This window comes from Fusarium oxysporum, chromosome III, assembly GCF_013085055.1.
Source record: "Fusarium oxysporum Fo47 chromosome III, complete sequence".
Classification (NCBI taxonomy): domain Eukaryota; kingdom Fungi; phylum Ascomycota; class Sordariomycetes; order Hypocreales; family Nectriaceae; genus Fusarium; species Fusarium oxysporum.
The window spans coordinates 2,037,467-2,064,104 of record NC_072842.1 but is presented as its reverse complement, the minus strand read 5'-3'; the positions used below and the strand labels follow the sequence as shown (position 1 = coordinate 2,064,104).

At 48.8% G+C, this 26,638-nt stretch overlaps 10 protein-coding genes across 10 annotated transcripts; 5 read left to right on the top strand and 5 right to left on the bottom strand.

Moving 5' to 3' along the window:
• Positions 1-87: 87 nt before the first annotated feature.
• FOBCDRAFT_217757 (uncharacterized protein) lies at positions 88-2,102 on the top strand. The gene is made up of 3 exons (XM_031176179.3): positions 88-804; positions 858-1,547; positions 1,597-2,102. The coding sequence occupies exons 1-3, from the start codon at positions 263-265 to the stop codon at positions 2,003-2,005; spliced, it is 1,641 nt and encodes a 546-aa protein (XP_031047312.2). The 5' UTR covers positions 88-262; the 3' UTR covers positions 2,006-2,102.
• A 259-nt stretch (positions 2,103-2,361) lies between these two features.
• FOBCDRAFT_217756 (uncharacterized protein) lies at positions 2,362-4,399 on the bottom strand. Its single transcript, XM_031176172.3, has 4 exons — positions 4,123-4,399; positions 3,998-4,067; positions 3,122-3,946; positions 2,362-3,072 (listed from the first exon to the last, which is right to left on the bottom strand). Exons 1-4 carry the CDS (start codon positions 4,156-4,158, stop codon positions 2,753-2,755), a joined length of 1,251 nt encoding a protein of 416 aa, XP_031047305.1. The 5' UTR covers positions 4,159-4,399; the 3' UTR covers positions 2,362-2,752.
• Positions 4,400-6,017: 1,618 nt separating this feature from the next.
• On the top strand, positions 6,018-7,829 carry FOBCDRAFT_217748 (uncharacterized protein). Its single transcript, XM_054703783.2, has 3 exons — positions 6,018-6,372; positions 6,455-7,407; positions 7,456-7,829. The coding sequence occupies exons 1-3, from the start codon at positions 6,276-6,278 to the stop codon at positions 7,801-7,803; spliced, it is 1,398 nt and encodes a 465-aa protein (XP_054559758.2). The 5' UTR covers positions 6,018-6,275; the 3' UTR covers positions 7,804-7,829.
• A 54-nt stretch (positions 7,830-7,883) lies between these two features.
• FOBCDRAFT_289997 (uncharacterized protein) lies at positions 7,884-10,660 on the bottom strand (the record flags this gene model as incomplete). Its single annotated transcript, XM_031176167.3, has 2 exons — positions 7,884-10,137; positions 10,191-10,660. 2 exons carry the CDS (start codon positions 10,658-10,660, stop codon positions 8,178-8,180), a joined length of 2,430 nt encoding a protein of 809 aa, XP_031047300.2. The 3' UTR covers positions 7,884-8,177.
• Positions 10,661-12,637: 1,977 nt separating this feature from the next.
• FOBCDRAFT_21843 (glycogen synthase) lies at positions 12,638-15,511 on the bottom strand. The gene is made up of 5 exons (XM_031176164.3): positions 15,193-15,511; positions 15,024-15,121; positions 14,696-14,971; positions 13,078-14,636; positions 12,638-13,026 (listed from the first exon to the last, which is right to left on the bottom strand). Exons 1-5 carry the CDS (start codon positions 15,269-15,271, stop codon positions 12,921-12,923), a joined length of 2,118 nt encoding a protein of 705 aa, XP_031047297.1. The 5' UTR covers positions 15,272-15,511; the 3' UTR covers positions 12,638-12,920.
• A 3,010-nt stretch (positions 15,512-18,521) lies between these two features.
• FOBCDRAFT_21836 (WD40-repeat-containing domain protein) lies at positions 18,522-20,206 on the top strand. Its single transcript, XM_031176161.3, has 2 exons — positions 18,522-18,772; positions 18,832-20,206. The coding sequence occupies exons 1-2, from the start codon at positions 18,679-18,681 to the stop codon at positions 20,163-20,165; spliced, it is 1,428 nt and encodes a 475-aa protein (XP_031047294.2). The 5' UTR covers positions 18,522-18,678; the 3' UTR covers positions 20,166-20,206.
• A 200-nt stretch (positions 20,207-20,406) lies between these two features.
• On the bottom strand, positions 20,407-22,082 carry FOBCDRAFT_270934 (ribonuclease H-like domain-containing protein; the record flags this gene model as incomplete). The annotated part of the gene is made up of 2 exons (XM_031176158.2): positions 20,407-21,038; positions 21,089-22,082. The coding sequence occupies 2 exons, from the start codon at positions 22,080-22,082 to the stop codon at positions 20,407-20,409; spliced, it is 1,626 nt and encodes a 541-aa protein (XP_031047291.2).
• A 405-nt stretch (positions 22,083-22,487) lies between these two features.
• On the top strand, positions 22,488-23,392 carry FOBCDRAFT_217737 (uncharacterized protein). The gene is made up of 7 exons (XM_031176154.3): positions 22,488-22,566; positions 22,621-22,697; positions 22,760-22,816; positions 22,870-22,908; positions 22,960-22,987; positions 23,039-23,102; positions 23,153-23,392. Exons 2-7 carry the CDS (start codon positions 22,673-22,675, stop codon positions 23,189-23,191), a joined length of 252 nt encoding a protein of 83 aa, XP_031047287.1. The 5' UTR covers positions 22,488-22,566; positions 22,621-22,672; the 3' UTR covers positions 23,192-23,392.
• FOBCDRAFT_217736 (DNA-directed RNA polymerase) lies at positions 23,393-25,055 on the bottom strand. The gene is made up of 4 exons (XM_059609492.1): positions 24,659-25,055; positions 23,898-23,956; positions 23,736-23,846; positions 23,393-23,686 (listed from the first exon to the last, which is right to left on the bottom strand). Exons 1-4 carry the CDS (start codon positions 24,673-24,675, stop codon positions 23,490-23,492), a joined length of 384 nt encoding a protein of 127 aa, XP_059464427.1. The 5' UTR covers positions 24,676-25,055; the 3' UTR covers positions 23,393-23,489.
• FOBCDRAFT_289993 (S-adenosylmethionine-dependent methyltransferase) lies at positions 25,042-26,239 on the top strand. The gene has a single exon (XM_031176149.3). The coding sequence runs from the start codon at positions 25,081-25,083 to the stop codon at positions 26,146-26,148; it is 1,068 nt and encodes a 355-aa protein (XP_031047282.2). The 5' UTR covers positions 25,042-25,080; the 3' UTR covers positions 26,149-26,239.
• Positions 26,240-26,638: the final 399 nt, after the last annotated feature.

Sequence of the window (26,638 nt, the reverse complement as noted above, 5' to 3'; positions counted from 1 at the left end):
TGGCGGCAGCTTTCAGAAAATGTAATGTGTGCTTGCAAGCCAATTCGCTTAGGGCATAGAGGGACTAGTCTGCTTTGGGTGCAAGGTGGGGTACCAAGCAATCCTAGATGAAGGTACATTCTCAATGTATCTTTTCTATCACGTCCATGAAAGTGGAACTTAGAAGAGTCTGATTTGAGCTATCACCGAGCAATTGCTCTAGTATCAAATCTCATCAATTTGATATCTAATCCTCAATCAAACTCACAGGGGCTCAGGCGTCATGAAATTTCCCTTCAACGTTGTCCACGTCAGTGGAAATGTTCTCTTTGCTGCTCGAGGAGGCAAGATTCATTCCTTTAGCCTTGAGGATGGATCTCACCTCTCAACATGGAAACATCCAGATGTTGACAAAGTAGACGCGGCAGTTAAGGCTATTTCAGATGACATCTTAACTGGGAATCCCGTGACAAAGACTCATATCGCCGAGGAAGAAGATGGGAATGGTCCCCCAGCTAAGAGACAAAGAACTGAAGAGCCAAAAGATGAGACAGCTCCTACCAAGCCAGAGGTCCAAGAGGATACTCAAATCTCTGAGGAAATGAAAAGCGAGGGCAAAAAGAAGGGTGGAAAGAAGAGCAAGAACAGACAAAATCAGCAACGAGCAAAGGATCACAACATCTCACGAGTACCCGATCGCCCAGTCATTACGCATCTGACAAGTACTCCTGATAGCTCCCATATCTTGGCTATCACTGGACATGACAAGGCCATCTGGGTCTTTGAGAATGATGGGAAAGCCTCCCTCAACCAAATCAGCAAACGGTAAGCTCATATGAAAAAACAACTCATCAGCCCTTATGCTAATTCTGGGCCAGAACTCTTCCCAAACGCCCTAGTGATGTGGTTATTGGACCAGACTCTCAGATTGTTGTCGCTGATAAATTTGGAGATGTTTACTCTCTACCTCTCCTCTACGATCCTACTCTCCAGACTGCTTCAACCCCTGCCCCCGCCAAACCGGCTTATAAACCATCTGCCAATACTACAACCGTTCACTCGAAGCGCAACCTGCGAGCTCTTCAAGAGCAGCAAAGACAGATGGAGCTTTCTACGCGGACCAAAAACGACAGCAATTCCAAAGCCGAAGGTCCAGACTTTGAGATCACTCTCCTGCTTGGCCATGTTTCTATGCTTACTGCACTCGTGATCGGTGAGAGTGAGGGTCGGCGATATATTCTTACTGCCGATCGTGATGAACATATTCGGGTTTCAAGATACATTCCTCAGTCGTATGTCATCGAGGGTTTCTGCTTTGGTCACACAGAGTTCATCAGCTCCATGGTCATTCCAGCCTCGCGTGGTGATGTTCTTGTGTCGGGCGGTGGTGATGAGGACTTGTTCGTCTGGAATTGGAAATCAAACAAGCTCCTCTCCAAAATCAGCATCTTGTCTTTAGCTCAAAAGATATTGCCCGAGATTACAAAGGTAGCTGTGTCTGGGCTTTACAGCCTGGTATATCCACATGGTGGCTCGGATCTTGTTTATATTCTCGCCATATGTCAGGAGTAAGTGTATTATCCATTGATGACCTATGACTCAACTCACATTGATTAGTATTTCGGCCATCTTTTCATGGCAACTCACCAAAAATCACGCCCTTAATCACCCAGCTATTATCCAGCTTCCCGGCAAGCCCCTCAGCCTCTCTATCAAGCCCGCCAACGGCGATGAAGCACCCAAGATCGTCGCTGCTCTGGACCCCAGTGATCCTACGCAAGCAAGAAGCCTGGCTGTCTACTCACTTACCATGACTGATGAGAAGCTCGCCACAAGCACAATAGCTTCGGTGAATGACGACGATATCGAAAACGCCGAACTTGATGTCGATGAGAAAATCGTGAGGAGTCTTTTGTATAACACCGAACCTTTAAGAAAACAAGCCACGGAACGGGAAGAAGAAAGGGGTGAGGAGCAGGTGCCCGAAGACCAAATGATGGAAGAGGCTGGGCCTGCTGAGGAGTAATAAGGATGTACCAAAAGTAATAGAAAAGAAATTAATTTTTCAGTACCACAATGGACAAAGGGTCATTTCCACAACCCTACAAAGACGAGAGTTTATCACCGAGGCAGGTACGCCTAGACTAGTCGAGTATCTAGTACATAGTGAATGAGGCAATGTGCTCGAGGTCTTCATTGGGTATGTGTTATCTCCAATCGCGCTTCAACCAAACGCAAGCCCTCGTCACAGGCAATGTACTAGGCACTTAGCAACTAGGACATATCTTGCGAGTATGTGGACCAATAATCTTTTTGAAGCTTTGACAGTTCCTGGGTCCACTTGTCTGGTCACGTATGCTTTACAGGTTTCGTCAACCAATATTAGAATAACAAACAAATCATCATGTTCATGGTCTACGTCTGCTACTACCAAATTCATTTGAATCGTCTATGTCCTCAAAACGCCAACCAAGCCTGATCGAATGCTCCTCCACCTTCACTAACCCCTCAAACACGATCGTTCGAGGTTCAACTCAGGTGCCCACTCAACTGCACCTTATCCCCAGCACCACGCTCGCTCACAATCCCTAGAAGACCGTATCCTCTGCTAATTTTGGTATCATTGAACGATTAAGCGACGTCGCCAACAAGGGCTGACGTCCACCCTCAGCTGCACTGTCTCTGACTAAGACTGTGGATGTGCGAAATGCCCTATTGATGTGGTTATGGCACTCGCCGTGTGTGTTTATTGCGCCGCTCTCTTTCGACTAGCTTACTGCGAGGCGCACTGCACACGCTCACCGCCGGGGTGGCCATCCTCGTCATCTTCGTCCATCATACCGTCGGAGTTGCCAAATACTCTGTTCTGGGTTGTGTTATCCAGATCCTCGAGACTGGCGGGTTCGGACATGGCGTCGCCGGGAGGTGCGTTTTGCGTGGCGGGTGGGAGAACCTTGCGGAGGGTCTCGAAAACTTCGGGATCTTCGGTCCAGTTCTTCTCGGGGAACTTCACGTTGAACTTGATGTACATGTTGCCGAAGTCGTGATGCCTGGGAGAAGGCATACCTTGGCCGCGAACCATCTTGACAGCGTCTAAAACAGTTAGCTTACGGTTGTTGAGCGCGTTATAGTGAGTACATACCTTGAGAAATAGCCTCGCCAGGAAGAATATCAATGGCAAGCCATCGGTCGTCGAGGTGCTCGATGTAGATGGTACCACCAGCCAGAGCTGTAACAAGCTCAATGTCGCAGTTGTAAAGAAGGTCGTCATCCCGGCGAGTAAAGCGGGCATGGGGCTTCTGCTCAATCTCGAAAACGACGTCGCCAGCCTGGACGCCAGGCGCTTGGTCACCCTCACCTCGGAACTCAACCTTGGTGCCGCTGCGAACACCCTTGTCGACGTGAACGTGGAGGACCTTGCGGTCGACGGTGGTCTTCTTTCCATTGCACTGCTTGCAGCGATCCTTCTCCTTGATGATCTCGCCCTCTCCGTTGCAGTCAGGGCAGACAGTCTGGAAGCGCTGGATCATGGGGCCCATTTGGCGCATCATCGTCTTCATGCCATGGCCGTCACAGCCAGTGCATCGCTTGACAGCACCCTCCTTGCCACCGAGACCCTCACACTTGGGGCAAATAATCGACCGTTGGAGAGCAAGCTTCGAGATCTTACCTCGGTAGATATCTTCCAAGGTAACCTTGTGGGTGTGGTGGATGGTGCGGGCCTTGGGGGGGCCACGGTTCATACCACCACCGCCAAACATGCCGCCCATGCCACCGAAACCACCACCACCGAAGAACTGAGCAAACAGGTCCTCAGCGGCCATTCCACCACCGCCGGCACCTCCCTCGAGGCCGGCCTCACCATACTGATCGTAGATCTGTCGCTTCTGAGAGTCGGAGAGAATTTCGTAGGCGTGAGAGATTTCCTTGAACTTCTCTTCGGCATCGGGGTTGTGTGCGTTCTTGTCTATGTTGCATTAGGCATGTTGAACTGACTAGAGGGTCTTGGGATACATACCAGGGTGGTACTTGAGGGCTCCGACCTTGTAAGCCTTCTTCAGTTCCTGCTCAGTAGCAGTAGGGGCAACCTGTGATCCAGTTTAGCAGTTGTTCGAGGTTTGTTCGGGGATCGATAGAACATACGCCCAAGGTATCGTAATACTTGGTTTCCTTGACCATTGTGTCGGCTGTTCGAGTTGTGTTTTGTTATCGCAGGGTCCAAGATAACAGGGGAGGCGAGGACTGTTGTTGAATATTAGTAAAGCCCAGACAAAGCAAACAAAGACGCAGATTTTCACGCGCGCAACAACAATATGATGGGCAAAGAAGATGAATTATGACAACATCATACACCGAGCATCCGGCACAGGGAGAAGACAGTGTTCTTATATGCGTACCTTGTTCGCCAAAGGGTGTATCTCGAGTCTCCCGACGGCGGGGCTGCGCTGCGGCGAGTTTGAACGGGTTTGGGTCTCTAAAATTCGATTCGAATAAGTGGAGGGGGAAAGAGGCGATCGATAAGAGCGCTGGAATTCGCAAATGTCGAAACAGAGGGGAGTTTATCCCACTGAAAAGAAGAGAGAAAAGTGTCTCAAACAAAAACGTCAGAGTCAAATGTCAAGTTCAAATCGAGTCGAGAATAGGCGCTGAGACTTGAATTTGGATTGAGCGGACGGGTTTTGAGATGGAAGAAGGGGAGGCTGCAGCACAGTCGCGCCTCATGGAATTGTGTGGAAGAATGTAGATTCTGTGGCGGTGCTGATAATGCATGACCTGCGTCTTAGTGCGTCGTAGTAGTAACCACACTGGCGGGCGGGCTATAGGAGTCAGGTCTCAGAGGAAGGTTGTGACGCGGCAAAAGGGCGGAAAACCTGTTGGAAACCAAGACAAATTTACATTTTCGTTTTTCTGTATCTTTCCGCACCTTCTTCTAGAGTCTGTTCGGATTTTCCAGGGGCTTCTACACACTCCAAAGCCCATCCCAAGGCCACACTGTAAGCATCCGATACTAGCAACTACCTGCTTACACCCATAACACCGAACAAACAACCTACCTACCTTACCTACACGCCCCATGCCTCAACAGGCGCCATACAAGGCTGTGTAGGTACCTCACTAACAGACCTCCCTGCAAGGCGTCCCCAGGACCCCTCCAAAAGGCCCCTAGGGCCCTTCCTGCAGTGGCCAAAAGTTCTTCGATTTTTTTCTCTCGAGCCGCAGGGTCCGATTTAGGACCCCACAACCCGACCCCGATGCTCCTGTCCGGGCATGCAGCGTGTTGCACTGATTCGCTCACTCTTCGCCTCCTCAAAAAAGCCTGCCCGGCATCCCCTGTCACCGCGGAAGCTGGAATACCTGACTCGGAGGGCGCATGACAGTTTATGGTTTGATGCCGTTAGATTCTCTACATTATTCGAAACGATGTGTCTATAAATGGTCACCATGGACGTCAAGTCGCGTGCTTTGTCCAGAGCCTGGAAACTTCCACCACCCTCTCTTAATGAACTGGGGTACCCGAAGTACATATTGTTTGTTGTACAAAAAACAAACCCTGTGTCCTACCTCCCTGACCATGCAGAATTGAATAATGAGATTACACAGAACATTGACATGTGAGATAATGACCAGGCTTCTCTCGGACGATGAAACAACCCATGGGATTCCACGAGTCTCCAGTTCCGTCTTTCAAGCAACGTCAGTTTTGGCCCAAGTACTGTTGTACCGTAGACTTTTCTGATCTGATTTTATGAAAGATTAGGGTATCCTTCAGAAGCAGAAAACTTCTAATCCAGAGGTAAGATATCAGAAATAATAGGCACCTTAGTCTGAGGCCCACCCTAAGCCTACCCTAAACTTACCTAGGTCTTCTTGTGATCTAGGATAGGTAGACATCTTGAAAGTTGCTTTGCCTTCCCTAAGGTGCCTTGGAGTACCTAGAGCCTCATGAACTCTTTGGGGGATACGGTAGAATCAGTAAAATGATTAGTGTGATTGGTCAATAAACCACTACTGCTTTAAGGAAGTCTAAAAGTGGGACCGTTTAACTCACAACCTTACCTCCGTGTTCATGGACTGAAGCATCAACAACTAATCTTGTTGTGACTTAAAAACATCTCAACACTTTTGAACGACAAGAAGCCAATATTGAACGGAAGAAACTGTGTGCCCCTAACAACTCAAAAGGTATAAAAAAAAAACTCGACCTCCTTGGCATCGCAGTTATCATCATCTTTCTTATCTGCTGCGTCAGTTCCACATCTGCTTACCCTAATCTCAACTCGTTGTCATGGAATATTATGGGTGAGACCACAAAGATCCAGAAGGGCAAGGTGTCAGCCAACCGCAATAGCGAGGCACGCCGTGAGCAGAACCGTCTTGCCAGCCGAAACTATCGTATGTACTTTTACTGATCTGAAGTTGCACGATATATCGGCGGAACTTGATCGTACTAACACCGTCAACCTTGGTATCACAGGCGAAAAGCGGAAACAGAAACTGGCCCTGCTAAATGAGCTTTTGGAGCCCAGTAACCTTTCTAGTATCACCGGTAATGGTCATATAGATGATGTTCCGGGTCCCAGTGGTTCGAGTGACACCGGCGCTCCTCCATTGCAAGGCCAAACATTGTCTAGCGCCCCTCTGACTAACCATCTCATACCATTGGATCTTAATAGATTCGATGGCACTGGAACTTATTTTGTGCCGCAAACTTGGGAAGATTTTACCCAGGAGTCGGTTTCAACGGTCATTTCTAACCAACTGGTACCGGAATTTCTGCCAGCACTTAACAAAGGCAACCCTCCCAGCCTTGGATCTCACGACCAGTGGGAAGATGTCATGCCTGGGCTTATACAACAATCCTCAGCGTTTACAGGCCAACCCCCAGCAGACTACATGGGCTATAGGGCCATAGAAGAAGTCTTTGAGGATAGTCCAGACTCTGACCACAGCGGCTCTCAAGGAGCCTCAAGCAATGACGATGGTTCCCTGAAAGACATCCTATACGGCGTAGAGAGCCTCAGCATTGAACAAAAACGATCTCTTCTTCGTCATCTACAACAAGATATCCGAGGACCGAAATCTCCGTCCTCTTCACAAAACATACTGCATCAGACTCCTGGTCAACTTCAAGCTATCCAATTTGCCAAAGCATTGTACAAGACAGCAAATGCGAGACCATCGCTTTTCCCAGCACAATACACAATGGAGCCGGGGATATTTGGTGCAATATTCGCAAACTGCTACGCTCTCGGTATGAGGGGTGTAGACGAGATACTCCATGATGATGGTTGCAGTGTGTTCTCTGTTACCCCGGACGAAGGCCACCATCCATCAAAACTGTCCTTTGTGAAGTCAAGATTCCTGGATGTATCATCTGATCTTCAACCGATTGAGAAACAGTTAACGTTTGGACATCATCCTTATATTGTGTGTTAGTATGAACGACTTCATGCTCTTGCGTACTAATGCAGCTAGGATGTTATTCCGTTTAAAATCTTCCGTGAGAATCTTATCACCGTTCTCGATCAAGATCCTAATGCCATTGATGAAGGGGCTCTGTGCCACGATATTCTTTCCGGCGGTTTCACATGCTGGGGAGCTGGGAGGAACTCACATGGTATGGGTGCAGGTGTGCCGTGGGACTCACGTAGTTGGGAGCCCAGTATATGGTTTTTAATGAAGTATCGTGCTTTGGCAGGTGAGTGGGATGGTGAGCTGTGGAAGAGTGCTCGGTGGTGGCATAGTGCTCGAGGGGAGAGAATACAAATATCGCAGGGAATAGATATAGGCAGCAACATGTTTAAAGGTACACCAAGGCGATAGATAATACACAACTGCTAACTTCACAATACCAAGGAATATTGACCAAAAAACAGTCTGATATACCATGTCATATAGTATTACAAGAAAGTGCTACAAGACAGGTTGAGGATATAAAACACGAGTAAGGATATGGTATCACGAAAAGTGCCTTACCAGACAAAGACCAGGCATTCAAAACCTGACTGCCGACCCAAGCTTCGAAAATAAGAACATGAAAAGGGGATACACGCATGAGGCGATTTTCATCACGCCCCTTTACACCAAGCATAGTTTAATGGTCCTTCGCAAGGCTTCAAGAAAAGCCGCGCTGATGCTCGTTCCAATGGTTCTCCAACATGCTATGCGTTATGAAAACAAATATTTGAATTTGGCCCTCAAAAGGCATCCTCGAAGGGGCAATCCACGCTGTCATGGCCGTCACGCTCACATAGAGCACACCACTTCTCGGGGTCCATGATGCCACTCTCCTTGCCAGCAACGGGGCCTGACTCCATGGGGTTCGGCATGATCTTAACTGCAGGAGAGGGAGGTCCGGCATTCTTGAGTCTGAATGGCGTGAGAGGCGCAGGGGCATCATCACCTGTAGGGGTATGAGGCTTAAGCTCCTCGCGGCTGGCCTTCTTGATGGCCTTGGACTCGCCGTTGGTCTTAGCACCATCAGGACCGAACATGTTGGTGCAGGTTAGGATGTCGTGACCGTTAGTCTCACAGATCTCACACCAGAGGGTGCTAGTCTCAGTGGCATTGGAGTAGTCGTCACTCTCTGGCATTGTGTCGAGGGTGCTGACCCGCTTATGTGTAGCTGTACTGGATCTCTTGAGGTTCTCGACTGGTCGGTTCTCCATTGCCTGGGCCATAACGACGGTGTCTCGGGAGTCTCTGAAAGAAGACCTGTTGGCTGCTGTACCATTCTGACGGATTGATTCAAGCTCCTTCTCGAGTTCATCCTCGCGGCTGTTCTTCTTTTCAAGGAGAGATTGGAGCTCAGCAACTTGTCGCTCGAGATTGTCGCGCGCGATCTTATTCGCCACAACGTCTTCGGCCATCAATGAACCAGGCCTTGGTGCAGGGGGCTTGGGCTCCCCAGGAATAGAGTCTCTGCTGAGGGAATGAATGATGGCTTTGAGGCCTCTAATCTCATCATCTTTTTGCTCAAGCTCTTTGGAAGATACTGTATGATCGCCATTTGCCGGAGGAGCTGACGAAGCCTTTTCACGTTCGCGACGCAATTCCGTCCTTGTTCGCTCAACCTCTCCACGCAAGAACTCAACTTCCCCTCGAGCTTCTGCTTCACCCCGACGAGCGTCCTCTAAACCTTCCTCGAGTTCTTGGACCAGTTCTTCCAGTTGCTTTAGTTGGGTCGCCACAGAATCGACGTCTAGGTTACGTGACTCGAGTTCGCGAACATCGGCCATCAGCTCCTCTATCCGTTTCTCGTACACGCGCTCCGTTTCGGTGCTGGCCAGCTCCAGAGTGTCAATAGTGCTCCGGAAGTCAGCTCGATGAGCGTCAAACTCTGCTGTGAGCATGGCAATCTTGTCGTTCTTTTCTCTCAGCAGTTGGCGCAGCTGCGCTGTGTCCTTGTTGTCCCAGCTGTTTCGTTGCACCGCTGGCATGTCTGCTTGCTCCATAAGACCTTGCAGTTCAACTAAGCTACTCTCCATGTCGGCTAATGTAGCGGATTGCTCCTTTAGTTGCCGATCGCGATCTTCAATCTGTGATCGCAGCCGATCGAGTTCTTCATCATTAACGTTGATACGCGACGCAGGCCGAATCTTCATGGCGAACGACGAGACCGACCCGGAGCTTCCGTTAGTACCGGTTCGCTGGATTCCCAAAGGTGCGGGATCATCATCAAGGCCTGATATCGACCCCAAGGCTGAAGCACTTCGCGGTCCATGGCTTGGCTTCCGATCCATTCTCTGGGGTCTCTTACTCGGATCACCAGATGTACCGCGGACGCTCTGAGCGAAGCGAGACTGCGTTGGGCTCCCGTACCTGGTGGGAGTTTTGGCTGGTGTTGTCATGGATGGTCTTGGGCCAGGTGTCATCTGCATCCGGCGCACAGGAGAGTCGGGCCGGGGAAGAGAAGTTCTGGGTGCCAGCTTTTGCTGAGGACTGGGAGCCCGGGCACCGGGTCCAACAGAAGCACTGAACTTGGGGAGACCAGGTGTTGGGGAAGTGTAGTTGAGTGAGTTTTGGTTGCCAGCCCGAAGTCCACCCATCGCGCCTGGTGTCATGGGAAAGGGCGGAATCGAATCGCGGCGAGGAAGAGCCTTGGCCGCTGGTAAGAAGATACCAGCGCCAGGGATTGTTGTTGTGAAGTATGATATGCTGTTGGCTACGGTCAGTGTCTGAAAACCCATGAAACACTGTATTATTCTTACCCGTCCACATCGCCATCATTTTTGCCTCGGCTAGCAAAGTCTTGGTCGAGCTCGACACCAGCAAAAACTCCCTTCTTGCCTTGCACAGGACCAACGAAACGAACAACGCCATGCATTCCACCAGGGACATCAACAATATCACCAAGTGCAACGTTCACAGCCTGTGAGCGACCGGGCGTCGTAGGAGGCATCATGTTTTGTGAGGAGTCGCTCAGGACAGTATCAACGGCGTAGCTCTCAGAAACATCGGGGATGCTGGCGAGGGAGCCTTGTGTGAGCTGGGCCAGGGAACCTTTGCGCGGTAGAGGCGGCGGCGCGGCGCGCGAATGCGAAGCGTATGCGGACTTGAGGTTAGGGGTTGATGCAGCGCTGTTCGGTCTTCGGATAGCGCGTGAGGAGCTCCTGGGACGGAGTTTTGGAGTCGTTGGCCTATGAGGAACCGTAGATGTTGTTGTTGTAGCAGAAGGCATCTTGGGAGGCGGCAAGGCCCAGCTGGGGCCCTTATTTCGGTGTCGGGTACTGATTGCGGGCGTGTCTCATTTGTTTACACCCCACGCCGCATCTGGCAAAAAGGGGGGCAACCTTTGTTCTCGGGGAGCAACGAGCTTTTCTTGGCTGTACTAACAATATTTTTAGTTCCCGTCAGGTACCGTCGGCTTTTAGCTTTGGCTTTCGTTTTAGTGGGAATGAGCACGGGTATTGGGTACTTGATCGGCTGGTAGTCTGTTGCTGAAGAGCAGAGGTACCGACGGTTCTGAGGCGGTCGAGTGACGAAAGGTCTTGTCCAGGAGAAGCGGACCGGAGAAACTGAACGACGGAAGAAATGTGAGACAGGATGGACGTTGTCGCAGCGGGCAACTAGACCCGAAATTCGAAAAGGGTGAAATGGTGGGGATCCAACGAGATGGGAGTAAACGTGTCTCTGGAAAAAAGAGGGGGATAGAGACAGAGGATGACGGGAGTTAGGAAGCATGCAGTTATGGGTGGGATGTATGCGTGTATATAAACAATCGACAGTTCGGATATGCAGGAGAAGTCGGCTGTCCTCAGACTCAAAGTGGAGTGAAACTATTGACAAAGAAAGGATAGCAATAGATGAATGTGATTCAACGATGCTAGTGCCAACACCGTGAATGTTCACGGAACAAAATAAGAGGGACTAAGTTAGATCAGAGAAAGAAATAGATGCTCTTCATTATGAGGGCAGCCGGCCCTCTTTTACTTTTCCAGTCTCCCTCAATCCTATCATCCCTCTTACCCTCAGGTTCAGGCTTTGGTTCGTTGTCACCGCTTCTAAGCCCTCTGCTGGAGGGGTTTGGACAGGGACGATACAGGGGATGGACAGGGAGACAAGCAAAGAAACCCGGGGAAGTCTGAACCGCAGCAAGGATTTTAGTGACCCGCGAGAGTCTGAAAATGGTGGTGCGATGCAGTGTGATCCGATGGCCTAGGGTGTCAATGCAGCTACGGTATCCGTCTCTCTGCAGGTAATAGATAGAGGAAAGGACCTGGAGAATATCATGACTGCAGCATCAAAACAAAGAACAGTCAAGAATAAATTCAAACGGAAAGAAAACGCATGACTTCTCTCATGTTTAAGCTTAGTGCAAAGGAACATACTCATCATGGGCTGGCAAATCTTCTCTTTAGTATCGTGCAAACCAACAACTAGCACACTTCCCTTGCCCAATTCAACATGTTGTCATGATGAACACCATTTGTTTACATGCAACTAAGCGTCTGTCACCACGGCATCGTCCCGCTGCCATGCATTCGCGCTGCATCAAGTGTGCCATATCCTTCACCGCCAATGGCAAACCATGTGCTGATAGTAACTTCTCCAGTTTACGCCCTTCAGCTCTAGGGGTCTCATTCGCTCCCGCATGCAACTGCACGGTGCACATCATGCTACCCTGGCTTGGTGGAGACATTGACGGCTTGAATTCATTGTAACGTACAATTCGTCTTGACATCAGCTATTCATTACTGTAGCCGCCGTCTTGGTGTTATGAGAAGTTCTAGGGCTGTCGTTGGTCATGACATAAATGGGGCTATTATATTACTTTTTCTAGTCTCTCGATTTCATGATCACGATACGCTCTGGCTTTCTGTCCAGATAGATTTAAATTTAGGTGGCTCAGAACTCCTCTGGATCAACAACAGTTTAAGCCGAACTATTTATTCCCAAATATCACTGTGCCCATATATGACTCTCTTCTTGTAAGAAAAGTCGTGCCCTTTAGGATAGCCAGGCTAGCATAGACAAGAACACTTAGGACTCATATCCTAAGCCATATAAAAACTTAGGTAAGTTTAGTATAACTTAGTAGGTGTTGGGGTAAAGTGGGCTGTCGTTGTTGGCACCATACCTAGTTAGACGCCAGGTTAAGGCGCCTATACGTCTCAGATCACTCTGTTATTTGGATCAGTCCATGCATGTCAACCATGCCAAGGATCGAAATAGCTACAGAGGCTTCATAAACAAGTTTCCCAAGTGGATGTAACTAGTTAACTAGAAAAGCGCAGGATGCAAATTGCGACAATGCGGATGTGCGTCAACACCAGTAATGACATACAAGCTTCTGCCTGATGAGAAAGCTCCTTTCCACCTCTTGCTCGTTCCCATGAAAACAACAATAATTAATAAAGGTTCGCCCGTCTACTCAAATACAGTCCCTCCCCTTCTGTCTCTTCTCTAAACCCTGTCCGAAAGAGTCTGGAATATTGGTCCTACTGGGTTCCGTTGACAGGTACATTATCAGAAGGGCTATGGGGGGCAGGTTGCTTCGTTCGAAGAGTGAGGGGGAATGGGTACTCGTCGGGGTCTTCTTCCTCACTGTAAATGATATTAGCAAGGGCGTCAAACCAAGCACAAACGTTCACTTACGGAAGCTTCCATGCAACATAGTCCTCAGTGCTCAGGCCTTCACGGCCTTCCTGAAGACTGGCAAAATCGCCGGGGGTCATCATGCCAGTGCGATCTCGTGGCGAGCCGGGAACAGAGAAGGGTCGCGAAATCTTTTGCTCGACACCAGGGATGAAGTCCTCCTCCTCATCGTCGCCACTGAAAGAGTTGGGGTAGGCACGGCGTAGAGCTAGCTGACGAGCCTTGACATACTCCATGCCCATGCGCTTCCAGTCAAGGAGGTCGCTAAGACGCTCTGTTCGATTTCGTTGGTTGATGCGCTGACGGCGGCTCTTGCCGCAAAAATCGTACATGAACGAGGTGAGCTGGTTGACTGAGTCGTCAACACCCTTGGTTCGTCGATCCACAATGTAGATACCATAGTCGCTCGAGTTCTCGATAAGCTCTTCCATATAGCATCCGAAACCTGAAAGGTTAGTGGTAATGCTGGGCACACCCATGACAGTACATTCGGCGGGAGTATAGCCCCAAGGCTCATAGTACGAAGAGAAGACGCCCAGGTGACAGCCTCGGACAAAGTCGTCGTAATCGAGAGGAAGAACAGGGTTGGCAGAGTTGAGGAACTCGGGGTGGAAGACTACCTTGACTCGGTCAGACGGGTGGTTGAAAAGTTGTACACGTCGAATCTGGTTCAGGACAGGGTCCTCATGATCGTTGAGCATATTATGGGTGACAATTGGGGGAAGTCCGTGACGCTTCATGGCAAAGAGACGACGGCGAAGTAAAACTCGGTCTTGAGCAGAGATGAGTTCCTTCTCATCGGGCATGGGATCACCCTCATGCCACTTAAGAGAGCGCTCAAAGATGCGACGGCCAATGCTTTGCTCAATAACGTGTGTGGTATCTCGGAGTGACTTGATAACCGCTTGACCCTTCAGCGCCTCGACAGTGAGGGAAGTGGTCTGAGCAGGCATGATAATAAAGGCAACAACGGTCACCTTGCTACCAGCGGCCTTGAGACGATGGTTCAATCGTGCTAGGGACTCAATGAACATGTCGACACCCTTATTCCTGAACTCGTAACGACCGGCGGTGAAGAGGTATAGAGTGTTGTCGGGATCAAAGTCGTAGTGACCATAGAAGTGCCCTCGAACAAAGTCATGAATCTTCTCCTTTGCCTGCTGATGCAGGTTTTGGAATTCGTGAACCGCCGAGAACTTTGTGACGTTCAGACCATTGGGCAGAACGCCATCAGGCTTTCGCTTCAGCAGATGCTCGGACTCAAACGCTGTGATGTGGGAGACTGTGGTGAAAACATCACATGCATGCGCGGCTGCTCGTTCAATGCAGTATCGGTGGTAGATACCGCGCTTACCAGCCTCAGCATCGACATCGAACCATTGCAGGTTGTTGTAGAAATCCACGGAGCCAGCGCAGAGGTATCGGCCGAGAAGAGTGGCGTGTGTGGTAAAGATCGTCGTCACATCGATGCGGCGCTTCTTGCAGAGGGGCAGGGCAACGCCAGCAAGCCACTCGTGGAAGTGAGCAATGACAGCCCTCTTCTTCTCATGGCAGACGAACTATAAGATACTAAGGTTAGCAGATCTGACACGTAAGTGGGATAGTCAAGCGAATTTACCTCTCCCAGGAACCAGGCGACCAGATAACCAAAAACAATGGCCTCGTTGGTCTCATCGTCACCAGGTGGTGAAGGAATGCTGGCAGCTTCCCACAAATCGGCCTTCCACTCATCCATGCGACCATAGGCGGTCTTGGTGTCAATGAGAATAACTCTGGGAGCCCCTTCAATCAACCAACGACCATAAACAATGTGAATTCCTCGATCTCTCATGGACTGTAGGGTAGCAGCGATCTCTGGGCTGGTGGGTTCCATCTCCTCCACCTCGACGGCGGCCTATTGTGGTCAGTACGTGAAAGTCATGACAATCTTCAAGCTGAAGCCTTACCGATTGATGGTTGAGGGGACCGATCAGTGTGTAGCGGTCGCCATATTCAGCTGTTGTAACAGGAGCCTTGGATTTGATAACCGAGTAGATACCACCGACTGTGTTGCACCTCAAGTTAGTATGCGAAGACTCGCGAGATTGAAGGATTTTGCTGTCGCAAATGACTGACCTCGATGAGCTACCTCAGTGGCAATCTCAAAGAGAAGGTGGTTCTTGATGTCGCGAGTCTGCTGCTCGCCTTCGCTCATCTTGACGTGTTTACCTCAAGTCAAGAAGTGAGGAGTAAGTCGCTGAGGGGAAGAAAGGTAGACAGTGAACGCGATGATCTGATGGGCTTCGGCCAGGGGTGTGGTCGCGTTGAATTGAGCAGTGGAGCTAGCGCAGAGACCTTTCAGGAGGACAGTAACAGGAGAGCAGGAAAGCAGGGAAAGGAGCTATAATAAAGGAGGAGGAAGCTGTAACGATGGTCCGCGAAGCCAATTGAGAAGTTTTCTCGGGAGTAGCGAAGCGTGGCTGGGGGGAATCGGCAGAAGCGAAACGGAGGGATCGAATCGAGATGGTGGTGGTCTCGATGTTGCGTCACTGTGCCGCTGATGAGAATGAACCTAGCCTAAGAGACGGATCTGCATGCGATGGATGGGTGAGCACTGAGCACTGAACATGGGGCATTCACAGGGGATGGAGGGATCCATATGCAGATGGATATGTGCCCATGGGGAGCGGAGTTGGAGGAGCGAGAAACACTAACAGCGATGGGTACTGCTATAGCTAGTACGATGGATCTCAGGTCCAGGCGGTGGTGGTTTGCTTTGGTGTTTTGAAGCGCTACACCAATTGAGATGAGAGAGAGGGACCCAAGTGTGGTGAGGAGGAGAGAAAAAAGGGAGGAAGAATGAAAAGGAAAAATGAGAGTATAAGGGAGGAATTTCGAGCCCAAGAAGTTGGAAGCAAGCAACCAATATGGAGGGGGATTGTGCAGAGGACGTTGAGTTCACAAAAAGATGGTGTAATAATGTACTCGGCAGGTACTAAGAGGCCACTACAGCAACTATCGGCCGTGATATTGCCTGGTGTTGACGCTCCTGCGGGTACAGCTTTAGGCCTTCAGCTCGTACTTTGGCGTACTAGCGGCCCAAGCTTGGGTGGGGTCGGTGGGATGTCGGGGCCCCAAGCTCCTAGCAACGGCGCCTAAACAAAAGCCAACCTAAAGGCCCGTATACCAAGGCCAAATAACTGTGGAATCCAGGGCAATTCTCCCATCGCCACATGGAGCCGTTCTCTTGGCTCCCAAGGACAGGGACCAGGGTCAACGTCTTACATGCTTTTCGAAAGACAATGTCCTGGGTTAATGCCTGGAGGAGCCGATTGAGCGTTACATTATTAGTGACCCTGTTTTGTTCGACTGAGCCTCCAGTACAATGATATCAGATACCATCATACGACCACCACCAGACCATTGAACCTTTTCTCTTGACACTTCACTCGAAGAAACTGTTTTGAGGGTCTCAATTGCCAGCTTCTCTAAACTCAATCAAGATTAACCGCGCAGAAATGGACTCGGCCAAACGCCACAAACTTGACATCAAAAGGAATAGCTCCTTGCAACACCAACGCCACTCCGGTCAAAGAGCCGAGGCCGGCCCATTGATCAAGGTGTTTCACTGCCATTTCCAGGTCTCGATGTTACGCCATTATAAGATTGAGTCGCTTTGTTGAGGAGCATGGGCTAATTTTTCTCTTTTCCCTCGCCTGTTATTAGTCGATACGCCTCGACGTTTTCCTCAACGGCATGCGCAAATCTCCCACCCGTTCTGTAGGGTACGTCGGCACGGCGCAGACTTTTTACTTCTCACCACCCTAGCGACTAGGTACAAGGACCAGACAGAACTTTTCATCCTAAAAAATTGACCTGCCTTGTGTATGGCCAGACGCAGGTCTGGCACTTCTTGGGGGATGTCGGGATGAGGTCATGGAATGCGGGGGAATACCAGAGATCGACATGTTCAGCAGATGTAGTTTTTCCCCAAGTCACTGGAATCCTTTCTGTATTATGATACGCCTTTGAAATCGATGCCAGCATTATCATATCCGTTAGCGGGAAAGGTATGCTCCTACTCTAGAGAGCACTGATCAGAGAAGGATAATAGTATTAACTCTACTGCAAAGTAGTGTCTACAGATTCATTATCTTGCCAGATTTAAAGACTATACACAAGGCTTTCTATTGCCTTAATCCTTAAGAAAATTACGTACCCCCATTTTAGCAAAAGACCCTCCCTCCAAATTGCCATAACCCCCAAGGCCAGTGCATCCTGTTTCCTTGCCAACCTCCTACCTATAACACATAATAGAAAACCTCCAGTTACCTACAGAGAATCTAGCTATTGTTCGACTTGTTCGAAAATTAACGACAGAATACATACCATATTCAACCCGCAAGTAAATAAAATGAGATAGGTGGCTTTGTTGCCACAGACCGAACCTCTGCGGTTTAAGTTCTACCGAGACCCCGAGCCGTAATACTCATGTCTTGAATAACTCCCTTATCTAGTGTTGTATGTCTCTCCTTCAAAACACTGCAAGATTAGCTCCCCACGGTTACGGGATTAACAAGCATGTATGTGCCGGGACTGCTCCGTCAACCCGACTCCCTACTTCTATTGAGACAGATGGGGGGAGTTTGAAGAGCTTCATTACTCCAAATGCCACGGTGACAGAATACGGGCTTATTTGTCTAGCAACAATGCTCCGGATTTTAAAGCTACGATATAAGCGACCAGATGTAGCAACAATTGTTAGCGAGTCAATCGTCATGATTACTTCGTCACAAAGAAACAATACAAGAGACAATGCGTTTCTCCCTCAACAAGAGTCACAGGCATAAGTTATCGACTCGCGAGCTGACTCAGGAATGGTCATGTTTCTCAAAAAACAAGCATGCTCCGTGTAATTAAATCATAGAGGTCAACACGGGTGCCGGATGAAATTGAGTTGAAACTTGTCAAGAAACATGGTGACCTCATTCATCGAAGCTCAGCACAGCAAGGTGTTAACTCCCTGATGAATAATAATTTTGAAGCTCAACTCACACATAAGGTGTTCTTTCACAAACTTCAAGGATCGGCTTAAACCGCAGTGGACTTCTTGAACCTCAAGTTCTTATCCGAGAGATAAAAACACCCAATAAGAGCTCTTCAACAAGGATCACCCACTTCCTGATTAGGAATGCTTGATTGAATGCTACAAACTAGCAAGCCATGGCAATTGGGCTCACGAAGAAGTTGCCTGGCAAAACATATCTTCATCTTATGTTAACGTATCATTTCTGTACAGTTATCTCAGGTCCGTTATGAGCCCCAGGAAAGTGGTTCAGCCTTGCAATCACCAACATCGTCATTGGTCAGTGGCTCAGATTGGCTCCCCGCAGTGGGGCCAAAAGTAATGCAAGGCTACAAAAATTTCCAAAATTTTCTAGATTTTGCTGAGATCTTTGCGTGCTGATCTACCACAAGCATACCTTCACCGCAGTAAATCGTTCGAGATACCCGGAGCCCAATAGGCTTCAAAACCAGTAGAACTCTTTTATTCCACAACCTCCAATCGATTTACCTGGAAAATAATTCGAAGGACAACAACAATTGAACAGCCACGCAAAAATGGGGGACGTCGCACAGGTGAAGGTCGTCTTCACTACCACTGAGCAGGATTTGGTACTTCCAGACTCTAAGCAACAATTGCTCGTACCTGCAGGTCAGTTATTGATGTTCTTGAATACCTTAGAGCAATCAAGGGACTAATCCTTATCATAGATATTAAACGATATGGCCTCTCTCGCATTCTCAACTCCGAGTCTATGCTCGACACCTCCTCTCCCATCCCTCTCGACTTTCTTGCCAATGGCACATTTCTCCGAACTTCTATCGAAGAGTATCTTGCAACAAACGGTCTTTCATCTGAATCTACTTTAACTTTGCAGTATGTTCGAAGTCTGCTACCCCCGGTTTACGAAGCGAGCTTTGAGCATGACGACTGGGTCGGTGGCATAGACCTCCTATCTGCTACTTCACGAGCAGGCCTTCTGGTTGGTGGTAGTAACATCCCCGAACGAGTTGCGAGTGCTTCCTACGACGGCCTCGTTAGAGTTTGGAACCCCTCTGGAGACGCAATCGCAGTGTCTCCTGCTGGTCGAGCTGGTGGTCACACGCAGCGAGCGAATGCGGTTAAGTGGATCTCACAGAAGCAGCTGGCTTCAGTTGGCCTGGATCGCAAGGTTATTGTCTGGGACTATAGCGAGTCTGAGGATGGTTTCTCTGGTGCCCTCAAGTCCAGCATGGAACTCTGGGGTCACGAGAAGGAAATCAACAGTCTTGACATTAACGGAGCCACTAAGCGTATTCTCACAGCATCATCTGACGGTAAAGTTGGTCTTTGGACGTCGTCAAAAAGAACAGCTCCCCAGGCAGATCCCGAGAGCCTGCCTTCTGCCCATAGCACGAAGCGAGCCAAGCTTGCAAGTGCCGCCAACACTGCACAGCGTGGTCCTCTTGCTTTGATCCCTGTCCATGATGAGCCTGTGACTGCTGCCATCTTTCATCCCAACGACGCAACGGTCGCCTATTCGGCATCGAAAGATCATACTGTTCGCACTATTGACTTAACAACTCAGCGCGAGGTCAGCCGACTCACTACCATGCACCCACTATTATGCGCAACGGCGCTCCCCGGATCCTCCCTTGTCGCTGCTGGTTCGTCGGCCCGACATATTACCCTCCTCGACCCCCGCGAGTCAGCCACTACTACCTCAGCCATGACACTCCGCGGTCACGTTAATATGGTTGTCTCTTTGGCGCCTTCGCCCGAAAACGACCACTCGCTTGTGTCTGGCTCTCACGACAGTACATGTCGTGTGTGGGATCTTCGAAGCGTGCGGATGGGTACATCGGAAGAGGGTGGTGGAAGCGTAAGTGAGCCAGTGTACACCATAGGCCGAGAGTGGCTTAAGGGCAAGAAGCTCCCCGTCGCTGGTGATGGAGCCAAGGTGTTGAGTGTAGCCTGGGATCAATCCTGGGGTATTGTGAGTGGTGGTGAGGATAAGAAGGTTCAAATTAACAGAGGCCGTGATCTGTTTGGGCCAGGATCATAGTATAATAGATATAGAGACCTAAAACCGATTGTTCCTTTATACCGATTTTTTTTATATTGTGTTCTTGGATGATATGGCTGGGATATTTAAGGATGCAATTGGCAACAAGTCTGAAGATCACGAATTACAACCTGATCAAAAGGTAATAAGCAGTCTTCATCAATTCGTTTCCAATCCAGTTTGCAGCGAAGCTGCGTTCCGAGTAGTTCCCCATGCATACACTCGAATCCTAGAATCGATTTTATAGTTCTTCAGACTCTTGACTTGCATCCACCAATGCTCGATACCTGGCACTCACTAGTGATTGGGGAGCAAGGTGGACTAACACCTCAGTTCTAAGCCTCGCCTTGGAAAAAGGTAACCCTTCCGAGATGATGGCATCAAGGATATAAGAAACAACAGTGTTTGTCTTAAGAGGAGGAGTACGTAAGAGCGTAGCAACGGCCTCTGGTGTAAGATCTTGGTTGTCATACCACATGTAATAAGTGCGAAGAGACGACAATGGTGGAGTCGACTGGCGGCGCGTTGTGCTACGGTATTGTTGAGCGTGCTTTTCGGCAGCGAGGATACGGGGATCCCTTGTATCATGGGAATTGTTCTCTGATGGGGGCGTAGCCTTTGTCGTGGGCGTTGCGACCGATTGCGTAGGCCTGGTTTCTGGTGTTTCAAGTCTCACCTCAACATCAGCAATCACCTCAGATTCCCCCGATTCTGAAGTCGCATCACTTTCATCAACGTCATCAGCGGTCAAGAACCGAATAGGAAGATTCTGCTCCACGAAAGCTGGCCGAGGAGGAGTAGGCTGAAGCTTCATGCGTTCCTGCTCAAGCACGTAGTACAGCTGGAGACCAACATACGCATCTGATGCGGAATCTATATATGCGTGAGCTACAGAAGCACGGATAACACAAATTTTAACTTACATGCAATTTGATCTGCTGACAGACGCATCATCCAATTACTGGACCGCACATCATCTCCTTTGAACAAAGGAAGACCTAACATCTCCTGTGTCTGCACGGCTAAAGACACCATGACCTTATTGATTCGGTCCAGCTCTCCAGCCTTCGAGTATTTGACAAGTTTGTAGAGGTGAGACAGCTCGAGAATCCCCTTACTGTTTATGCCGAGATTGTTCTTCAATCTTGTGCAGTCACCCTTGATAGCCACGCCGACTTTTGTTACGCTTTCGTCCTCCATGATCCTCTTGAAAGTTGGGGCGACAAAGTCGTCCTTGGGAAAAAGTGCAACGTGGAACAAGCCCACACGACTTGGACTAGCGATCTGGATGAGCGAAACATTTCGTCGAGGGTTGGAGTTGGCAGGACCTCTCGCAACAAGCCACTCCAAATCGAAGCCAATGACTTTCTCGTCAGAAAAGTACCTTTCACAAACATGCTCCATCGTGTGTTTTGAAGTGCAGTAGTGGACTTTGACTTTCTGCTCCTCGCCGTTTCCTTGAACTTGACGGTACATTTTGTAGGACCAGAACGACTGGCTGGAGCCAGCCTTACTCTTTCGGGCTGTATCCCAAAGGTTGGCGTCGATTGTGTAATCTAAGGATGTGAGAGGAGCAGTGACGGAATCCGTCAGGGCTTTCTCCCGTTTTGAGGCCTCGACGAGATCTCCGTCTGTGTCTGATGCAACCTGAGTGCCTTTAGAGATGGTTTCAATGGTAGGCAATACCAACCGATCTTGTTGATCGAACCATTCCGCCGCATCACGCTCGAACTCTTCACCTTCACTGAACTCGTCAGCTTCGACATCTCCCTTTTCAACATCTCCAGACCCAGAGGCAGGGGTATGAACAAATCGAGTAATATCTAGGAATGGATAAGGTGGCTGATGATCATTTTTCGGAGAGAACCTGATCCCAAAAGCCGGATTCCACAGACGATTCTTTATAGTTGGTGACATGCTGGAGCTAAACTCTTTCCTTCATAGATAGAACAGTCAGGAAGTTTTTAAAACGAAGACGGGTATTTGAACATACCTACTAGTATAGGGGAACCGACGCGTTCTTGTCAAGGGTCTTAATACACTGCCAGCAATGCGCCCCTGTAAAGACAATATCATTGGGGTATGAAGTGATTGAAATGTAGCCAGCGTCGGTGAGCCATTGTGGCAAAAGCCCATGACCCTGATACGCGAAGGCTACTGCGCAGTATGTGAGATTTGTTAGGCAGCCGCGTCAATAGAGCGATCATCGACTCTGAGCGTTAGCGGGTGGCTTGGGGAGGGTGGAGGTGGGCAATGGATTGGCTTAGTCACCATGATTATCGCGAGAGCACGTGGGGACGTGCTCTATATTCACACCTCCATAATCCATCCCACTTTGAGATTGTGAGACGACGACCTTGACGACTTCAGCTCAACTCTGAGATAAAGCATTTGGCTTTCGGTAACTAAAACCGACACTTCATTGAAAATATACTAATAATTCTGCGCAAACAAGCCGCTTCAGATCGATAACTCTTCATACAATTCACCCACGTCACATTTTCACAATGGCATCCCAACTGTTACCTCTCGGTGAGTAGCCTTGCATAGGGACTATTAATGTATCAAGGCTACATACTAACTTTTCTATGTAGAGCTTATCGACAAGTGTGTGGGCTCCAGGATTTGGGTCATTATGAAGGGCGATAAGGGTGAGAGATGAGTTTCTGTATGCTCATAGACGATTGTACTGAAAAGGTGATAGAATTCAGCGGAACTCTCGTCGGTTTTGACGACTACGTTAGTGAGTATTGCTCTCCCAGTTCGCCTCTACCGAAACTAATCACCGGTATAGACATGGTTCTGGAGGATGTGACTGAGTTGTATGAGCAACATCTCCATTATTGTTTTTCCAGTACTGGCTAACTCAATAGTGACTACTCGGGTAACCACACTAAACTTCCCAAGATTCTGCTGAACGGCAACAACATCTGCATGGTGAGTCAATCGCAACTCGTTCCCTGCTTATTGTACTAAAACTCTATCAGTTGATCCCCGGTGGTGAAGGTCCAGAAGGAGCTGCTTGAGAATGGTCTACCAGGATCATAGACATCGCAAAATCTCTTCCGATCGAAATTCATCTCGAGCCCAGGACTCCCCTATTTTAGACTCAAGCAAACCTGGCGCGACCTATTTTATACGTGTGTCACAACATGCACATTAAGTGGAAACCAGGACCGCAGTATAGCTCAGAAGAGTCTAATCTCAAGCTCATTCCAGTTTATATGTGGTTAAAAATAAATAAGCAGTAACCTGCAGCCCCCTAACGCCGACCGTCCATAATGCCTGTCCGTTTTAGATGATCCCTGATAATGAACGCGGAACTCAGTGGCCGTTCTGCATGTTTCCCTGCTCACCAGTGTTGGTAATGCGTCTCAATTCCCACTCTCGCGTGAACTCCTGATGCAACATCTCGAGTTGTTTAATGAGCTTCTCACAGACAGAAGTAAAGACATCGCGAGGGGTGATGGTTCCGTCTGTCTGGACTCGTATGAAAAGCTCAGGAACATTGGGGTGAGCGACTGTATACGATGTCAGCACAAGATTGACCGAGGGCGGCAGGTTCTGTACTCTTATACCCAGCCATGTAGACATTGGGATGCATCTTCAGGTGCTCGGAGAGAAGGTTACCAAGAGTGTGGTCTTCTTTCATGAGGACAAAATCGGAGGTATTGGACATTCCTAATGGAATATTGTAAGCAGGGGATAGACATAAGTCGTAAGAGAGCTAACCTGAGAAGACCTTTTCCTCGATCTTCTTCTCGCCCTCTCCGAGCAGGAACAGCTCGAAACTGTTGAGTTTGTTAGCCTGCGAAAGATGTCAAGTAGTTTGAAGCAACGTAACGGGTCATCTTGGAGATTGAAATGCTTGGGGTTACCACCGGCCATTGTCTAATATTTGGTGAAAAGACAAATATATGCTATGTGCTTTTTATGGTGTTGAAATAGATGAGATGAGCTTGACTCGCTTGAGGAAAATGCTTTTTTTTATTGCTTCGGAAAGGCTTTTGCAGGTCGCGAGATAACTTGTCTGAAAGACAGTGCCCGCCACTGACAGCGCAAATGAACGCAGGAGATAGAATGAAGGAAAGGATAGTTACTTGATGGCTTTCAGACATTCGAAAAACCATGCTGCCTAAGAAGGCTGGGCATATATACTTAGGGGTAATGCCAACTAGGTAACACTGCTAGTCACATAATGCTTTCTAAACCAACTGACGGTAGGGTGATAAGGCCATATTAGCTGACATCTTGTCAGAGTGAAAGTTATTCACTATGCTAAGGCACAGACCGATTGCCGAATCAATATTGGGTATTTGGCTTCACATGGCGCTTGGCCAAGCAGCATAATAAGAGCGTGTAGTATTGGACTGACTTGGTGTCTGTGTTTTGTTGCCGACTAAGAGAAGAGCAAGGAACCTGAAAGCACGCGAGACGAGACCCGAATAAAGAGAGAGAGGTAGAGACAAAGAGATAGAAAAAGACGGTCTTACCGATCAGGCGCGTTCATCTTCGGTTCTCGATCGGGGTGTAGGCGGTTTGAGGTTTGGCGGTAAAGTGGCGATTACAGCAAAAGTCCAAGAATGTCGGCAATTTGCGTTTCGTATCGCTCGAATCACTCGGCGAGCAATTCTAAGGATAGGACAAACCTAGAGGATACAGCACCAAAAAGATCCAAAAGGAAGTAGTATCTTGAGCGAGTAGTACAAGTTGTGAACAAAGATTTAAAGAATAAAGCAAGGTGATGCAGGGGCTGCCCTCAGAGGCTCAAAGCTTCGAGGCGCGCGATAGAAGGGTAAAAGTCGGTTAATCATGACAATGTGTACATCCAACCTCAACATTCTGATGGCACGCTTACAATTCTGTCATGCATTAACTTTCACCGTTGCAGGCTCAACGATGAAGTTCTTTCGTCATGCCGCGCATTCAGCCGTCTTTGTTGCGGCGTGCTCGGCGCCTTTCGCCACATATTGCAAGCCTTCTTCCCGCTTGCCGGGACCTGAATTCTGCCCAGAATGAGCTACGATGGCTAAGAAGCCATGCCGATGAATCACGGTCACGAAACAAATCATGGCTTTTAGACAATCTATGCCGAAAAAGAGGGCGTGGTGAGCCTCTTCAGTATGTCATCGGCTCTCAGCCATTTGGTTCACTCGACATCAAGTGCAAACAAGGTGTTTTAATACCTAGACCAGAAACCGAAGCATACACTTTCCACCTAACAAACCTCGTCAAATCAGGGGAGCTTTTAGGACAAGACGTAAGGAAACTCGACCGTGGAGTAAACGTAATCGACTTCTGCACAGGAACTGGTTGTATACCCCTTGGAGTTTTCTCATCCCTCCAGCACTCGGTTGACAACTTGACCGTGCGAGGAGTGGATGTTTCGCCTGTAGCCCTCCGACTCGCGCAGGAGAACATCGCACGGAACATCAGGCTTGGAAATTTGATGGAGCCTACAAAACACAAGCGGCTTGACATCACAAGAGCAAACGTTTTCAGTGATGGCGACATGCAGCAGCTCGCCGTTACCCCCTGGGATATTCTCGTGTCTAATCCTCCATATATATCAGAAGATATCTGGCATCATGGCCGTGGGCAACTGGGTTATTCAGTCCGAAAATATGAACCGCGCCTCGCATTGGTTCCCGATAAAGACCTCCCTTGCCCTAGTAAATGCAACCCAGCAGACGTCTTCTACGCACGGCTTTTGGACGTTGCAGAACTCCTAAAGCCGAGGGTAGTACTATTCGAGATCGGCGACGAGGAGCAGGCTCGTCGTGTGTTGCAACTGTACTTCAACCACCCAATTGCCCAAAAGTCAAGGACTGAAATTTGGCGTGACTTGCCTGATTTCGAGGGAGCCAAGGGTGCAGAGATCGTCTTGCATCTCGAGGAATCAAAGGAAGAACGTCGGGTTCCGGTGAAAGGCGATGGTCTTATACGATCCATTCTAATTCACAACCTGGAATGGGCCGAGTGATAGGGTAGTGGACGAACCTCCTGGAGCAAGAAAACCTCTGATGTCAAACCAAGGTGCCAAAAATACCCAATCCAAGGTCTACTAAATCTACACTAAGTTATATCAAACTTGCCTAGGTCATTTTGTCACTTATAATAGATGTCCCAAGTTTTTTTGCCTCCCCCTAAGACAGACAGTTGCCAACCAAGGCAGTCTTCCCTTCAGTGTTGCCCAAATCCTTATTCAATTCGGTTTACTACTCTCCTGCTGAAAAGACTGAACATGGCATATCTTATATCGTAGTAAGATAGCTATGAAGAATATTCTCTTGTATTGGAGATAACTATGAAGCAGACAGCACCGCCAAGAGTTCTATGATACTTACATCAATCACCAGTACTGGGAAATGAGGCGCAAATTGCCACTGCTAACTTCAACAATACCTAAGTACCTAGTTGTCTGTGAGGATGAAAGTTGACAAGTACAAAACTCTGTACTTACCCATATCAAT

Coding starts and splice junctions, on each gene's coding strand:
- FOBCDRAFT_217757 (XM_031176179.3), top strand. CDS start 263: ATGAAATTTCCCTTCAACGTTGTCCACGTCAGTGGAAATGTTCTCTTT. Junction 805..857: donor CTCAACCAAATCAGCAAACG/GTAAGCTCATAT, acceptor ATTCTGGGCCAG/AACTCTTCCCAAACGCCCTA. Junction 1,548..1,596: donor ATTCTCGCCATATGTCAGGA/GTAAGTGTATTA, acceptor CACATTGATTAG/TATTTCGGCCATCTTTTCAT.
- FOBCDRAFT_217748 (XM_054703783.2), top strand. CDS start 6,276: ATGGGTGAGACCACAAAGATCCAGAAGGGCAAGGTGTCAGCCAACCGC. Junction 6,373..6,454: donor TCTTGCCAGCCGAAACTATC/GTATGTACTTTT, acceptor TTGGTATCACAG/GCGAAAAGCGGAAACAGAAA. Junction 7,408..7,455: donor TTGGACATCATCCTTATATT/GTGTGTTAGTAT, acceptor TAATGCAGCTAG/GATGTTATTCCGTTTAAAAT.
- FOBCDRAFT_217737 (XM_031176154.3), top strand. CDS start 22,673: ATGGCATCCCAACTGTTACCTCTCG. Junction 22,698..22,759: donor ATCCCAACTGTTACCTCTCG/GTGAGTAGCCTT, acceptor TTTTCTATGTAG/AGCTTATCGACAAGTGTGTG. Junction 22,988..23,038: donor CTGGAGGATGTGACTGAGTT/GTATGAGCAACA, acceptor CTAACTCAATAG/TGACTACTCGGGTAACCACA.
- FOBCDRAFT_21843 (XM_031176164.3), bottom strand. CDS start 15,271: ATGAGCGAAGGCGAGCAGCAGACTCGCGACATCAAGAACCACCTTCTC. Junction 15,122..15,192: donor CACTGAGGTAGCTCATCGAG/GTCAGTCATTTG, acceptor GGTGCAACACAG/TCGGTGGTATCTACTCGGTT. Junction 14,972..15,023: donor GTCCCCTCAACCATCAATCG/GTAAGGCTTCAG, acceptor TGACCACAATAG/GCCGCCGTCGAGGTGGAGGA.
- FOBCDRAFT_289993 (XM_031176149.3), top strand. CDS start 25,081: ATGCCGCGCATTCAGCCGTCTTTGTTGCGGCGTGCTCGGCGCCTTTCG.
- FOBCDRAFT_217736 (XM_059609492.1), bottom strand. Junction 23,847..23,897: donor CGAGGAAAAGGTCTTCTCAG/GTTAGCTCTCTT, acceptor ATATTCCATTAG/GAATGTCCAATACCTCCGAT. Junction 23,687..23,735: donor CTACATGGCTGGGTATAAGA/GTACAGAACCTG, acceptor CATCGTATACAG/TCGCTCACCCCAATGTTCCT.
- FOBCDRAFT_217756 (XM_031176172.3), bottom strand. CDS start 4,158: ATGGTCAAGGAAACCAAGTATTACGATACCTTGGGC. Junction 4,068..4,122: donor AGTATTACGATACCTTGGGC/GTATGTTCTATC, acceptor ACTGGATCACAG/GTTGCCCCTACTGCTACTGA. Junction 3,947..3,997: donor AGCCCTCAAGTACCACCCTG/GTATGTATCCCA, acceptor AATGCAACATAG/ACAAGAACGCACACAACCCC.
- FOBCDRAFT_21836 (XM_031176161.3), top strand. CDS start 18,679: ATGGGGGACGTCGCACAGGTGAAGGTCGTCTTCACTACCACTGAGCAG. Junction 18,773..18,831: donor ACAATTGCTCGTACCTGCAG/GTCAGTTATTGA, acceptor TCCTTATCATAG/ATATTAAACGATATGGCCTC.